Below are 16,130 nucleotides of genomic sequence, written 5' to 3' on the forward strand. Positions count from 1 at the left end.
ATGAAGATAAAAATAACCACCCTCAAGCCTACTGTATTTGAAAAACCAGGCAATGTATTTTGCACTCAAGAAGTATTTATTCCGATTCCCCATTCTTTTCTTCATGCTTGCTGCATACTCCAAAACCAGTATTTCCCAACACTTCTCTCTGCTCCACAAAAACTGTGTCTGTAAAATCTTTCAGTGTCCTTCTTCCACCTGTAATGCCCTCCTTGAGAACAGGGACTCCCCACATAGTCTCTTGGTTGTGACAGGTGAATTCTATGGAAAGGCTCCAGAATACATGGAGGATGTCAAAAATGAGGCTTTAAGAACATGAAAATAACACTGAGTATATATAGCATACACACTCTTTATAATGGAGAACTTATAAACTGAGTGCCATCTCAAGATAGAGCACAGGGTCCTTGTATATTTCACACCAAGAAGGAGAGGAAGTCTTGGAAAGTACATCAAAGCAGACTTGTGCTAGAACAAGTTCAGGGAGATGTCAAGGACTTTCAGAATCTCTGTGCTCTTTCATCTCCTACAAATGGACCTCCAGTGGCCTCATCCACTGAGCCCCAGATTGGCCTCCAGAGAGAGGCTATACAAGGGATGAAGAATCTTGAAGGGACTCTGCCAATTCTACCAACCAGGCACTTCATCAAGACTGTGCTGGGTTTAAAATATGGATCTAGTTGTCATGGTACACATAGTAGGTACTCAAGTATTTGCAGAATACATGAATGACACAGTATGTAATGGGCTTAAATGTAACAAACTCTTTCATGTTCAAAGATAATCAGCCAACCACAATTGTGATGCTGATATTACAAGTATCACTGCTTTGGTAATTCACTGAAGATTTTTGAATACTACATGTCTAATGGGAAGAAGGGGTAATTGTGAACGTAAAAGACTCTTACAAAGGAAAGGTGATTCTTAAGACATACTTTGCATAAATGCTTTTCTTTCTTGGTTGCAAACAATAGAAACGCACTCTGATTATTTCAAGCAGAAAAGGAATTGATTGGAAGGGTGCAATAGCAGTAGTATGCGGCAAAAGTCTGCTTAGGAGGTTGCCAATAGCACTCTTGCCCCAGTCACTATCACACCACCAGACCTGAACGTATACAGGACTTCTGACTGATCCTGCAACTTTGTCTCATGCTGTTAAGACTCAAAATCCTGAGTGCAAGCATCAGTCTGACCACCTCACAGATTTTGGTCCCTGTTTCTGGCTGCAGAGGCAGGTGACTTCTCACTTGCTATTCTACTTCCATAAAGAAGGATATTTATTGCACTCCATCCTGCTCGGCATGAAGCAAAATAGGAAGGGTATTCTGACACTAAGAAGCCAAAACAACAAATGTCCCTTCTGCATCCCTGCTGAAAGTAAACAGCTCTAAAGAGCTTTACTCTCTTCAACTCTTGCAACTAACCTGGGTGAAATTTTCCGGCCCTATTTGCCCCACTCAGCAATGCCACCCTAACCTATGCATCACTAGCATGGAGCATCAAAAAAGTCAATGTGCTCTTTTACAAAGTGGAGGAGACATTTTGAGAATCAGAGTGATGTAACCATAGCTTCAATGTTTGACAACTCTGCTTTTCTCCTTAAATGAACTGGACAGACTCCATTAACATTTGGAAAAGTCAATTTTTAAAATATAGTATTATAGCTTTAACTTTGAGAAAATTCAACTTATTGAGACATACAATTTAGGTTGTTTTTTTTTAGTGGGGGGAAGGGAAGCTTAAAAGCCCTCCCATTGTTTGATTATCCTTCTCCTATACTCAGCGCTCAATTTTCTTCCCTCTGGCACTTTCTGCTGTAGCCAGATGTATTGTTTCACCAACTTATCCTCCCAGGCTTGTTCAGTTGTAATGAACTCTTTCACCGGCTCTCAATTCGTTTTTGCTATTTTTGACCATTAATTTTTTTTCAAGTCCTCGAGTAATTTTAAATTATGCAAATAATTATGAAATTAAGCAAATAATTGTGATATATGAGTGCTGACCCGCGTACTAGGCACCAACCTAAGTCTACATGCATCACACCTCACTTCATCCTCAACATCTTGTCATTTTATAGATGGTGAAACTGAAGCCAAAAGCTTAAGCTTCATCAAAGTAGGAGCTTGAATTAAACTGCAAAATACAAGATTTGCTGGCAATAAATAAGATATCTTTATTATGATTATGTTAATAGTTAAAATTTGCATGTTTTCTAGTCTGTAACAGGATTAAAAAAAGACAAAAAGGCGAGCTTCTTAATGATTCAGCTGAACTAACTATAAAATTAAAATACCTGCTATTTAATACCTTCTAAAATAACACAAAATATATTCAATATGCAATACAATCCTCAATAATCCAATTCTCCTAATATGCAATTATTTATAAACTCTGAACTAAGAGGAAATGGTTTGACTAAACAGAGAAATAACAATGTTTTTTATCCTAAGTAATCTATACTTTGGAGTAGAAATACTCATTTAATACAATGTTAGTTATTAATATTCCACAAGGAGTAATCTTTATTTTAAAAAGCAATGTTATAATTATACCAATTTCTAGTTATAATTTGTTAGTGTGAATTTGCCCAACCTAAATTCCTGAGTGCCTGGAAAATACAACTTTTTTAAAGCTACTATTAATAATTTGTAACACAGTTCACTAATTCAAATTAATATCCCAACCTACTGATCTTTAAGGTACAGAATTTAATATCTTTTTGTTGTTGTTAAGTGGAATTCTCATTAACAATGTAAAGCATTTTCCTTTCTAAATTGTATTTTATTCAATTATCTGTAATAATGTCATATACTAGGTAAGCAAAGCAAGCAACATTACTTTTTTTAAATAACATCTTTAATTAAAGTTTTTGCAAAGGTAGAATATTAAACTTAAAATAGGTCTTAGTACATCAAAATACTAAGTTCTCTAATTGTATTCCAAGATGGTCTTTAAAACATAATATCCCATATATCACAGAAGAGCAACCTTGATCTGCAATGAATTTTACAAACATAATAAATATATTTACGCCATTACACATAACAGTATGTACAACAGCAGTTGACAATAGTAGCTCAGAACAGCAAAAAGGATTAGCCCTGCCCCCCCACCCCCCTCCCCCGCAAATCATAGCCCTGATGCAGACTGGACTGATTAAGGAACCTTGACTGAAAGAGTAGTTACTAATTCAATATGGTTTTTCCCTTAAAAGAGAAAACTTTTTTTGTTCCTCAAAATAAACAAAAATGTTAGTTTGGTGTGTTCTTCATTAAACCATAGACAATGACAAAAGACAGAGTAAGGCAGGCTTAAAAAGGGAAGAATATAAACTTCATAATAATTTCATAGCATAATAGAGGACTAAAATGCAAAACTATTTAACATAAACTCATGAGGAAACAAATAAAGCAACTATTTTTTTAATCAAAGAATTCAAAATCTGCTATGGCTGAGTCAGACAGGTAGGTGAAAGACATGAAATAAAATGAAAATGTACAAAGATGGATCAATAAACTATTGCATTGCACAAAAGCTCAAAAAAAAAAGTTCAAGATGAAATAATCTGAAAATATAGGTATTTTCTCAGGTGGAAGAAATGCTAAGTCATAAAGAGAACGCCCAAGAGGAAACTATGTCTATTTTCCTATACAAGGCATATTTACCCTCTGATAATAATGGTGACATTATTGCTATGAGAATCAAAAATTACTCTTAGAGGGAGACAACTCTTTTCATTCCTCCATAAAAGCCAGGAAAAAAAAATCTTTGATTTTCATTATAGCAAAAGAAAATAATTCATATAAAAGCTATATGCTATCTTATTTTCTAAAATCAGAATCTATTATGCTCATCAAGAACACAATTTAATTAGTACACACTGCTAAAGTCTTGATGTAATCTTAGAATAACATCAGAGTGGGTTTGCTTTTAAAAGAGGCAACAGTGTAAATGTGACATTATGATGGCATTTTAATTAACAGAAAGAAATGTGAACATGTAAAAAATACAAAATCCCAATAAAAAGATCCCCCTCATATAACAGACATTTTACTCTAGAAATTAATTGCACATCAAAGAGTTGTTTTAGCCATATGTGGCACTCCACAGAAATTAAATATGCTCTCAGGCATTCAAATGGTCTGATTACCTAAATGACCACCAAGCAAGAGTTTGTATACTGAAAGGCACACATTTCCATGTTTTATCTTGTAATTTTGTGTAAATTTTCCTTAGCACTGTTGATAAATGTTTTTTAAGTAAAAGGTGCCATCACCATCTGTGCAAATCTAAACAAATCATCTCCAGAAACCATTACTTATTTTCATAATACCAAGTCCAAACTATTTTCTGCCTTTAGATACACATGCTACTTTCATTTTAAAATTCTGGAAGTGGGAATCCCTTGCCTTTTCAAAGGAATGACATTTTAATGGAACTTAATATGAAATGATTTGTTAAATGTAATGTTAAAAGCATGATTAAGAATTCAAGTACAGTAAAAGATAAGCAAGTGACATTCTTACAGCAAAAGCTACTATAATAAAACTAAAACATGCTATTTGATTAAAAAGGAACACGATGCAAATAATATATAAGAGCACAATTTGGTACACAATGTAGCTTGGACCAGCTTTCAGAATTTTCACAGGTAAAAGAAAAGCATCTGCCAAGTATACCATAATTAATATGCAATATACAGGTGCAAATACAAATGGTTATTTCCTGCTTCAAAAATAACAAAATAACCACTATGAAAGCAGTGGTTGTTCATGTTTGAAAAATAAAGTTATAAAAACAGGCTAGTATACAATGCTACTATGAATATGAATGCTTGTCTACATAGAGGCCCCAAGATGAGCTGAGTATCATACAGTAATCCAAGTTTCAGTAGCATAAAAACTACTAGATAGCCAAAGGGTTTCACTTAAGCAACACTGCAGCACTGCTGAATTTTTATAGGTAGTTCAGTCACCAACTTCTTTATTGAGTAAATACAAACCTACTAGCAACTGTATTGAAAAACAGTTGAACAACAGGACTTCTGTGATGTTACTCCCTCCCATTTCCTCTTCTCTCAGTCTTATTAATAATAATATATATTTTAAAACTTCTGTGTGCTTTGAGAGTCACAGAATAAACAAACTTCCCCTCAAAAAACTAAATTAATACAGTCAAAATAAAAACTGTATTACCATTTATGGTATCTAAATAAAATCTAACTACTAGCATGCTAGACACCACCATTTACATCAAAGTTTAGAACATAAGTTAAAGAGATCAAGGTGGTAATCTGGGTGGGAAGTAGAAAAACAATTTTTGCCTTTTTTTAAAGTTTAAAGATCTGTGTTAAAAAAGAAACACTATATAACAGCTCACAGTTTCTTCTTTGTTAATGTACTTTAAAAAGTGTTGATGGGTTACTTCTGAAAACACAAAGGCAAAAGGAAGACAAAAATTGAAGACTAAAAAAATATATCAATATACAAGTAATCTAAACACATGTAAATTTTGTCAAGATAAACCATGGAAAGTTGAATTCGTTATAAGAACACAATGGTGAAGACAAGCATTCCTGCAGTTCTCCCAGACAGCGAATTCACACTGAACACAGCAGTGCCATACTGTTCTTCAGAGCCTCTTACAGAATACAGACCTACGCATTCTTAATATACATATTACATTTCTATTATTTTTAATATACAAGTCAAATTTCTATGCTTTCTTCCCAATGTGCAAACTGGAGCCAACGTCTTTATTTTCTCAATGGCCTGGAAGGGCCACCAGATAAAAGAGAGGTAACTTAAAGGCCCACCCACCTCTTCCCCCAAAATTTTCCCCTCAAATTACAAAGTTGATTTTAAAAACTTGTTGAATTAGAATAATAGATTTTTAAAATTCTTTACTAGTAAACACAAGAAACTTTTATAATTACTAAATTGTTTAATAAAAATCCAGGTCCTCACCACCTGCCCTATACTTTCATCAATGAACAGACTGTTATCTGAATGTTTAGTTTAAAGACTAAACACATTTATAAGCACACACTTCAGCCCAACAGGAAAAATCTACGTATATTCATATGTATACAATTTCAGCTAGAATATACGCTTGCAAAATAAAACTATATTCCTGAGGAGCTAGTCTGGGGTTTCTTTTTAAGGTGTGGCACTAAAACAAATAAATTTTTTTGTAAGGAAATTAAAGTTGTTATTTCAATTCCACTCAACTCAAACAAGACCCAAGTCTTTAATTACATTTAATAAATAGGAAAATCTAATTAAAATAAATATCCATTCCTGGGTCAAATTTTATCTCCAAACTATGATCGCTGATAATTTCCTTTAAATCTTAAATAGATGTTTCATAAAGCTGGAAAGGAAGAGGTATATATCACTGAGGGAGAATAGCAAGTAAAAATATTTAAGACCTAATATGAGAGTTTTAAATTGTTTTCTTATACAAGTGAATTAAAATTCAACATCATAATTCTTACCCTTTTGTAAAAAGCTCACACACAACTTTTACCAAACATACCCACATACAATAAGCAATTTCAGTTCAATCTATCAAAAGGGAAGTTTCGTCAGTTCATTCCAACAAGTATCTTCTGACTGAACCCAAGTTGGAGGAAGGAATATAGACAAAGCTTTACATGCTAATTACCGGTGGCAGGTACCTGTATTTAAAATCAACAATTATGGTTTACCTACACAAAACCCCAACCCTCCCACCCAACAACCCCAGGTGCTACAGTTCCATGGCTTGCCAGTAAGTAGTGTCTATGTTGTCAAGGTCTATCTTTGTTCCAGTAGCTTTGCTTCTACTGCAATTTTCTGACATGCAGAAATGGAAGTTTTGGTTGGCATATGCCCAAGTTTCAAACTGTCCACTTTAAATTTTTTTTAAGTTTCTTTCATTTATAAAAGAAAAAAAGCAACTCTTCACCATTCTGCATCCCCAATGGCTTTGGAAAATATATAATCTCTTCCATTAAGATTCATAATGCCATCCTTGAGATGAAACTTCCATTTGTTTTTACTTCTGTGTATCTAAACAAAAACAAAATTAAAAGAATTAAGAGATACAATCAGAAAACAGGGAAAACAAGTAACAAAAAATCCATACACACCCACCACACACACCCACAAAACAGTATTTACAGTACTGTATTTGCAAATTGGTTTCTTTTGTTTTTGTAGAGACAGAGTCTCCCTATGTAGTGCAGGCTGGGCTCAAGCTCCTGGCCTCATGAGATCCTTCTGCCTCAGCCTCCCAAAGTGCTGGAATTACAGGTGTGAGCCACGGTACACGGCCTCAAAATTGGTATCTTAATAAAGTTTAATTTCACCAAAAAAACACCCCACAAAAAATTCACTCATTAGGTGGGTTTAAAATAAACAAATAAATGTACCTGTAATTAGTATTATTTCATAGCTTTCACTACTTGTGTTCATTAAAGTAGTGAAAAAAATGTTTCTTTACAAAATGTCTTATCCCTCTATCAGGTCTGCATATGTATTTTCAAGTTCTACCTCAAATAGACTGTATCCTCCACAAAGCCTTCCCAAATCTTACCAGCTAAAACTATTATTTTCCAATGGTATTCTCATTGACATTTTTTACATTATTTGTAGGTAATATAATTATGGACTCATTTCTTCTACCAAAATAAAACTCCTTATAGTGATCTCAAGCCCTAACATGGAACCTTATACATAGCAGTATTTTAAAAATACATCTAAAGGATGCTGATCATCCAGTCACACAGCAGATTTAAAAAACTACGTACATCCACAGTTAAACAAAAAGAGCTGAAGGGCAGGCTCTGGGAACTCCCATCTTTGCCTTCACTTATAGTCCTTAGTTGTTTGTAATGCCATGGATTTGGTGGGGGAGAGGAATTGTAAAACTTAATGAACTGAAGTGACCTTTCTTCCTTTTCCCAATAATTTGCACTAATTATTTAATGTTCAGTTCAAGTTCCACATCTTCTGCAAAGAAGGCCCCATGGTTCTCCCTATTCTATGATTTAAAGGTACCTAAAAAAAAAAAATCAACTAGTTCAGACTTTCATTTTCAGAAGAAGAAATGACAGCCTGGATAAGGTTCAATGGTTTGACTAAGGGTACATTGCTACTAAGTGATAATCATGATTTTCAAGTCTTGGTCCAATACTCTTTTTACTAAATCAGTCTGTTTCATATAATAATGTAGAAATGCTAGACAGGTGCAGATTTTTTTTTTTAAGACAGAGTCTCACTCCGTTGCCCAGGATGGAGTGCAATGGCATGATCTCGGCTCATTGCAACCTCCCCCTCCCAGGTTCGAGCAATTCTCCTGCCTCAGCCTTCTGAGTAGATGGGATTACAGGTACCCACCATCATGCCTGGCTAATTTTTGTACTTTTGTGGAGATGGGTTTCACCAGGTTGGCCAGGCTGGTCTTGAAGTCCTGACCTCAGGTGATCCGCCCACCTCGGCCTCCCAAAGTGCTAGGATTATAGGCGTGAGCCACCAGTCCCGTCCAGGTACAGATATTTTCTGAGATCTCATTCCTAAAATTCCATGGCCTAACCTCCCAGTGCAAACATTCTCCATGACATATTCCTAGCAAATGGTTGTGCAGTGTCTGCTTGAATACAATTAGAAATAGTGAGCAAAGAATTTCAAATTAAGTTATTCCTTTGGGGAACAGCTCTATTGTAAAATCTTCCATAGTTATCCTTACTGAAATCTGCTTCTCCAACTTTCATTCATTGATCCTAGCTCTGCCTTTTGAGACTTCAAAAAAACAAACACACACACACACACATACACACACACACACACACACACACACACAGAGAGAACAAAAAAAATCACTCAACCTTCATCTTATTTGGAAACCACTCTCATGCTCTTCTGAATTCAAACTTTTCTTATTAAAGCAAAACAAAGTACAATAAAGTTAAAACAGCAGGTAGGGCAAAGACTGTTGGATTAAGAACTAATTATCTCTCTGGTCTAAATACAGTAAGTAAATGCTAAATGTAGCATCTTAAGATTGATGACTCGAATGTCTATCAAGCATACCGGACTTGGCATGTTCAACACCCAACTGATGTCTTCTCCCAAACCAGCTCCACATGCAGCTTTTTTTCCCCATCTGAATTGATCGTATCACCATTCTTCTTTCAGAATCCTCATCAAAAAATCTTGTGAGTCATTCTTGATTCCTTTTTCTTTTCTACTACACATCTCAGAATCAGGAAATCCTGTTGAGACTCTTCCTTCAAAACAAATCCAAGATCCAACCACTTCTCACCAACTTTAATACCATCACCATAGGCTGAGTCACCATTATCTCCCATGTGAATTATTATAATATCCCCCTAAATAGTATGCTTGTTTCAGCAACCTTTGCTTCCTTCTTACATTCTGCTCTCTACAACGAAAGAAAAGTAATCCTTTCAAAATTTAAATCAGATCATACCATTTGTCTCACTGAAACCTTTCAATAACTTTCTGACTCAGATTAAGAGCCATGTCCTTATATAATCCATACCATCAGCCTTCCCTTACCTCTCTATCTACTACTGTACTCTCCTATTCCCTCATTCCAGTCCAGCCACACAGGCCTCCTCATTGTTACTCACATACAACAGACTCTGCCACCAGATGACAGGGCTAACTCTGTCCAAGAGAGTTAGCAGAAGAAGTATGTATATAGGGAGAACTATATATACAGGGAGAAGTATATAAAACTGAAACCAAACCTGTCCTCTTTCCCTGTTCTTTATTCTTCCATATCAATTATCAGCTTCTAACATAATATACTGATCTTTTATTATGTTTTAAATAAATAAATCAATCCCAATTTATTATATTTTAGCATCTATCTCCCCTGACTGCAGTAAGCTTCCTAATGGCAGGGACTGTTCTGTTTTGATCACTAGTGTATCTCAAGCTACAAGAATTAGTGCCAAGAGACATCATAGAGACTCAGTAAGTATTTGTTGCATGAAAAGACCACTGTCTCCCCTTTCATTTGATTTCCTATAAAGTATTATTTATCCTACAAATGTGTACACAAATGTACTTCCAGCATGAACCAAGTGACTGCAATCAGAAAGACACTGGGCTTAGCTAGACAAAAACAAGTGATAAGTAGCCAGGAAATAGGGATTCTACAGACACAAGTAAAGAAGCTGACTGCATTCTGTCATAGGACAGCACAATTTACAAAAAATAAATGTAGGAAAGTTTCATGGGCCAATTAATCCATACAATCAACACAAGTCATACTGAGTAACAAATGGTAAATATTTTTATACTAATAGAAGTACATTGTTACAACTTAAAAAGCAATTCATTTACTGGTCCTAATCCCTTAATGAAGGAATGTTCTTAAAGCCAGGAGAAAGTCCTCTTAAATTTCCTAATTAGCAATGAAAGATTACCTATATCTGATGCTATTTTCGTCAAATGCTGTATCAGCCCTTATCTACCCACTTGTAAGCAAGAACTCTGCCATATTATTAGCATTTAACCAAGATTTTGATTTGATTGGCAATACAAACTTTATTAGTCCTTCTATGATCTCTTCTAAAATTGACTCATTGTTGACATTCTACAGTTTAGGCTTTAAAACTACATTCCTAAAATTCAAGGTGGCTCAAACAATATCCAACTTCATTTTATGCAGTTATAGAACATTGCTATTCTTTTCTATTGGCTAATGACATCAAGCCATCACCCTCCTCCAATCTTTAAAGCAACTCACTTGATTCTTAAAATTAGACCTCTGCAAACTTTATAATTATTTATCATTCAGCACACTATTTAGAGCTATTTTCCACTTACTAATTTAAAACACTAAAGTAATGTCTCTGGGAGCAAAACAAACCAATTTTAACATTTAAAATATTATGAGTACAGTTTATGCCAAAGGAGTATACAACCATTCTCTTAAAGCAGAAAGACACTTAGAAGTATATTCTTCAGTCAGGCTAAAACAAAGATCCTCTCTTGCCTGATAAATCTGACATCTCAACATGAAATTCTGTTCTGGATAATCTGGTTGCAAGGAGATCCCTTGAGACTTCTTAACAATAAGGATTTATTGGTATCTTTTGTTTTAACCTCATACTCTTGCTCTATGTGTATCTAACAGGAAACTACATTTGTTATAATGCACATGGTATATGGTATTAAGAACAGTCTCTCAGAAGTCATAATGCACAAAAATGAATGCTGTGAAACTCTCAATGACCTTACTGACTTTATTCTATAACTTTACTGGTATAAAACTGTCCTAACTCCACTTTTTTATTAGCAAATAAGATTCATAGTATTGGCATTCTCCCTATAGATCTGTTTGCAGTAAACACAGCTACTTATCACATTCATTTCTATAAAATCAACAGAGTTAAGATTTTCTTCATCTATAAAGAAACTTTATGCAGGGCATAAATTTTACATGTTCATAACTACATCTCCAGTGCCTAGAAAATAGTGTCTGGTGCATTTCCACACTCTATAAATGTTTGTTGAATAAATAAGCTTCTGTTAGAATTTTCAGCATTTGGTAAAGACCACTACTAAAATTATAAATGCAATGTAATATGTGCATGTATTATAAGTTTAATGATTGCAGTAAAAACAAACTGTATTCCAATTTAAATGTCTGGAAAACAAAAATCTCAAAAATAATACAAATAAATATAATAAAAATACTTGGAAAGAAGCACTCTGTTTAGGAATTAAGAATATAAAATAGCTAGTTTTCACAGTATCTGGTTTATTTTTTTATTTTTCTTTTTATTTGTTTCGATATCTGGTTTAAAAATTCCTTAATGTTAGCAAAATACAGCAAAATTAAATAATATTTTTAGTAATTTTCAGTAAAAACTTAACTGTTTTTTTAGTACTGTTCATTGCCTTAGTCTTCTCCTTAGTAATAAAAATAGTTATAGAGATTCAATTGAATCCTTCTAGTTTTGAGACAGTTGAGGCTAAACAGAAAATAGAATTATCTCATTGAGTTAGCCATTACCATAAAGGACAACCTCAAAGTGGCTGTTTACTCTGCTTACAAGTTGAAAGTCTAAATAGAAAAAAAGATCATAGCTCTTTTCATTTCATTCATAACTTATTTTTCAAATGTAGAGCTAAGAAATTACTTTCATTCTACTAAAATGATCCACATAACTACAACTGTGTTTTCGTACTGTTCATAATGAATTTAAGAGACATGAATCAGCTGCCCAAATGCCTCAATAAGGCAGAGAGAATGATGTAGGGAAGAAATTACAACACAAATAACGTCAGCAATCTGAAGATAACATCCTTACCTTATCATACTGGCATACGACGACATTTTCTGTGTCAAAAAGTTCCTGTCCTTCCTCATCACTCACATCATCTTCACTATTGAGAGGCTCCTACAAATAAAAGGAGAGTTTATTTATGTATTACTATTAGAAGGCCTAATATTCACTGAAAAGAAATATAATAACCTTGATGTTCTTTGAGAACCAAATGCCAAATGCATATATGTATGCCATGAATAGTCAAATCAGCTGTTAACAGTTTGCCAGTATTACTTAAATGTAAGAAATTAAATATAATTAAAATAGTTTAGCTATATAGCTTATAAGTCTGAAAAGATGTTTTTTTATTCTTTAAAAACAGTAAAAGATAATTCTCCATAATAACTGTTTAAGATGCCTAGAAGAGGACCTAATATGAAGGTTTAAAAGAGCTAATGGCACTATGTACTACAAACAATATAAAACGAAAAACAGTAGAGAAGTTCGAGGAGAAAAGAAGGGCAATGCAATAGGCTAGCAGTTTGCCCTATTGTCGTTACATTAAAGAACTTGGACTCTGAATACAAATCAGCATGTTTAGCATTATGATGGTTATGGTAGAGGCATGAAGCAGAATTAAGATTCAGACCTTTTTTTTTTTCTTAAAGGTAGGGAGTAGGAAATCTCAGCATTAAAGAGAATTAAGGGCCAAGATAAAACGTAACTAGGGCATAAAATAACCAAACATGCTAAACTTTGCTCCAATTGTGAAAGAAGATAAAAGATGTAACTGATTTCTAATAAACAGAGAAAGAGAAGACAAAACAAAAGTACAACAATAATCAAGATGGTATTATGAGAAGGCATAGTGGCTCATGCTTGTAATTCTAGCACTTTGGGAGGCCTAGGTGGGACAATCACTTCAAGCCAGGAGTTTGAGACCAGCCAGAAAAATATAGTGAGATGCCATCTCTACAGAAAATTAAAAAATTAGCAAGATATGGTGGCATATGCCTATAGTCCCACCTACTTAGGAGGATGAGGTAGGAGGATTACTTGACCCCAGGAGGTCAAAGCTATAATGAGCCTTGATCACACCACTGCACTCCAGCCTGGACAACAACCTGAGACTCTTATCTCCAAAAAAAAAAAGATTATATCTAGGCCTATGCCTACTTACACACAGGTGGGGATGTATAGATATTCTTTAATTTAAAATAGGTATCATCAATGTGAAGTGAAAAAAAATTTGAGGTAAACTTTATGTAACATAAAATTCAACATTTTAACATTTGTAAATGTACAATTCAGGTGTAATGAACATTTATAATGTGTATTAACACTCACCACTACCTAATTCCAGAACATTTCATCACTCTTTGCCATTAAGCTGTCACTCCCCATTCTCCCTGTCCCCTGGCAATCAATAGTCTGCTGTCTGTATGGATTTGCCTATTCTGGGTATTTCATATAAATGGAATCATATATGTGGCCTTGTGTGGCTGACGTCTTTCACACAGCATGTTTTCAAGGTTCATCCATGTTGTAGCACATATGAATACTTCCTTTTTATGGCTAAATAATGTTCCATTGTTATCAGTGCATTTATCAGCTGATGAACATGTGGGTTGTTTATACCATTTTGGATATCATAAATAGGGCTGCTATGAACAATCACATACAGGTTTTTGTTGAAAAACATGTTTTCAGTTCTCTTGTGTATATACTTAAGAGTGGAACTGCTGGGTCATATGGATAATTCCATACTTAACTTTTGAGGACCATCAAACTGTTTTCCACAGCAGCTGTACCATTTTACATTTCCACGAACAATGTACAAGAAGGGTTCCAATTTCTCCAAATCCTCACCAGCATTTATTTTTTCTTTCTTGTTTTATTTGAGTACAGCTCTCCTAGTAGATGTGAAGTGGTTATCTCACTGTGGTTTTCATTTGATGCTGAGCATCTTTTCAGATGCCTGTTGGCTATTTGTGTATCTCCTTTGGAGAAATGTCTACTCAAGTCCTTTGCCAGCTTTTAAATTGGGCTTTTTGTTGTTACACTGTTTAAGAGTTCTTTATATATTCTGGATAGTACATCCTTAGAAAATACATGATTTGCAAACATTTGCTCCCAGCTACTCAGGAGGCTGGGGAGAAGGATCGCTCCAGCCCAGGAGGTCAAGATGCTGAGGCTGCAGTGAGCCATGATCATACCACTGCACTCCAGCCTGGGCAACAGAGATTCTGTCTCCAAAAACAAAAACAAAAAACATCTTTTTAATCTACGAAGTCCACTTTTTCTTTGATTGCTTGTACTCTGGATGTCATGTCTAAGAAACTGTTGCCAAAACTATGAAGATTTACCCCTATGTTTTCTTCTAAGAGTTTTACAATTTTGCTCCTAGATATAGGTCTCTAATCCATGTTCAGTTAATTTTTGTATATGGTATGCCGTAGGGGTCCAACTTAACTCTTTTGCATGTGGATATTCAATTGTCCAAGCATCATTTGTTGAAGACTATTCTGTCCCTACTCAACAGTCTTGGCTTACATAAAAGTTTTACAAAAAAAAAAAAAAAAAAAAAAAAAAGCGTAAATAGTAATATAAAAAGATAAACCTAAAGCTTACAGATCCAAAATGTTTGAAAAGTAGAAGAATGAAAATAGCTGTACTAGGCAAATTCTAGCCACAACAAAACTGGTACACCTCTATTAGTATCACACAAACACTCTTTATGGTTAAAAAAAATTACTAGCAATAAAGCAAGACATTATATGATCACAAATGGTTCAATGCACTGAGAAAAAACAATGAATGTTAAACTTACATGCACCCATTTTGAGGCTCAAAATATAAAAAGAAAAATAGCAGAAGAACAAAAGAAACATATAAACTACCATAGTAGGAGATGTGAACATATCTCACTCGGTAGTAAAAAATGGATCAAGCACACAAAAAATATCAAAGATACATAAAAGAGCATCTGAGCAAACCTATTGACAATGTAAATCTAACAAACACATACAAGTACCAAACAAGTGCAGAAAAGAAAATTATTTTCAAAGCATATACAAAAACTGACCAAATCAAGCAAGTCTCAAGCAATTTCAAAGGATTCACGCATCACACAGATCATATTCTTTACAAACAAAACAGTTAAGTCGTAATAGAAATTAATAGAATAGGAAAAAACACACTAGAGAGAATAAAGCTAAAAGTTTACTCTGAAAACAACACACCCCTGGCAAGATTGAACAAGAAAAAAAGAAACAGATGGCACAATAATTATATTAGGAATGAAGAAAAAGGGAAATGACAACAAATGATTCTGGCATCAAAAAGATAGTATCATGATTAACTTTATGTTAATCAACTTGAAAATTTAGATAAATATATAAAGAGTCCTAGAAAAATAAAACTTACCAAAACTGTCTCAAACAGAAACAAAATACTTGAAGAGCATGAGATTACTAGACCCAGGTATCTGTAGTGGCATGTTTTAACAATAACAACAAAAAATTAAATACAATCTTTAAAAAAAAAAAAAAAGCTCAAAATAGAGAAAACATGTCCCCAAATTCGTTTTACAAAGCTACCATAACCTGAAAACCTGGTAAGAAGAGTACGAGAACAGAAAATCAAAGACAGTATCTATCACTCACGAATATCTACAAAAAAGTCCTGAACAAAGTGAATTCAGTAATTTATAAAAAGAGAAATATAAAATGATCAAGTTGTGCTATCCCAGAAATACAAGATTGGTTTACAAATAGAAAATCCATTAATGAAACTCATTATAAATAATATTACAGTAAGAAATTGTATAATCAATCAT

General features: G+C 34.1%; 1 protein-coding gene across 1 annotated transcript in view; it reads right to left on the reverse strand.

The window, feature by feature from the left end:
- Positions 1 to 2,139: 2,139 nt before the first annotated feature.
- Positions 2,140 to 16,130, reverse strand: part of GTF2A1 (general transcription factor IIA subunit 1) — a 47,011-nt gene continuing 33,020 nt past the window's right edge. The window contains exons 8-9 of the mRNA XM_012476897.3: positions 12,335 to 12,424; positions 2,140 to 7,052 (exon numbers count right to left, since the gene is read on the reverse strand). Of these exons, the coding sequence (XP_012332320.1) occupies positions 6,945 to 7,052; positions 12,335 to 12,424 (198 nt within the window). The 3' untranslated portion in view covers positions 2,140 to 6,944. The remainder of the gene's footprint in view (positions 7,053 to 12,334; positions 12,425 to 16,130) is intronic.

This window comes from Aotus nancymaae, unplaced genomic scaffold (genome assembly GCF_030222135.1).
Source record: "Aotus nancymaae isolate 86718 unplaced genomic scaffold, 86718_ANA_hifiasm-v0.15.2.pri h1tg000011l, whole genome shotgun sequence".
Classification (NCBI taxonomy): domain Eukaryota; kingdom Metazoa; phylum Chordata; class Mammalia; order Primates; family Aotidae; genus Aotus; species Aotus nancymaae.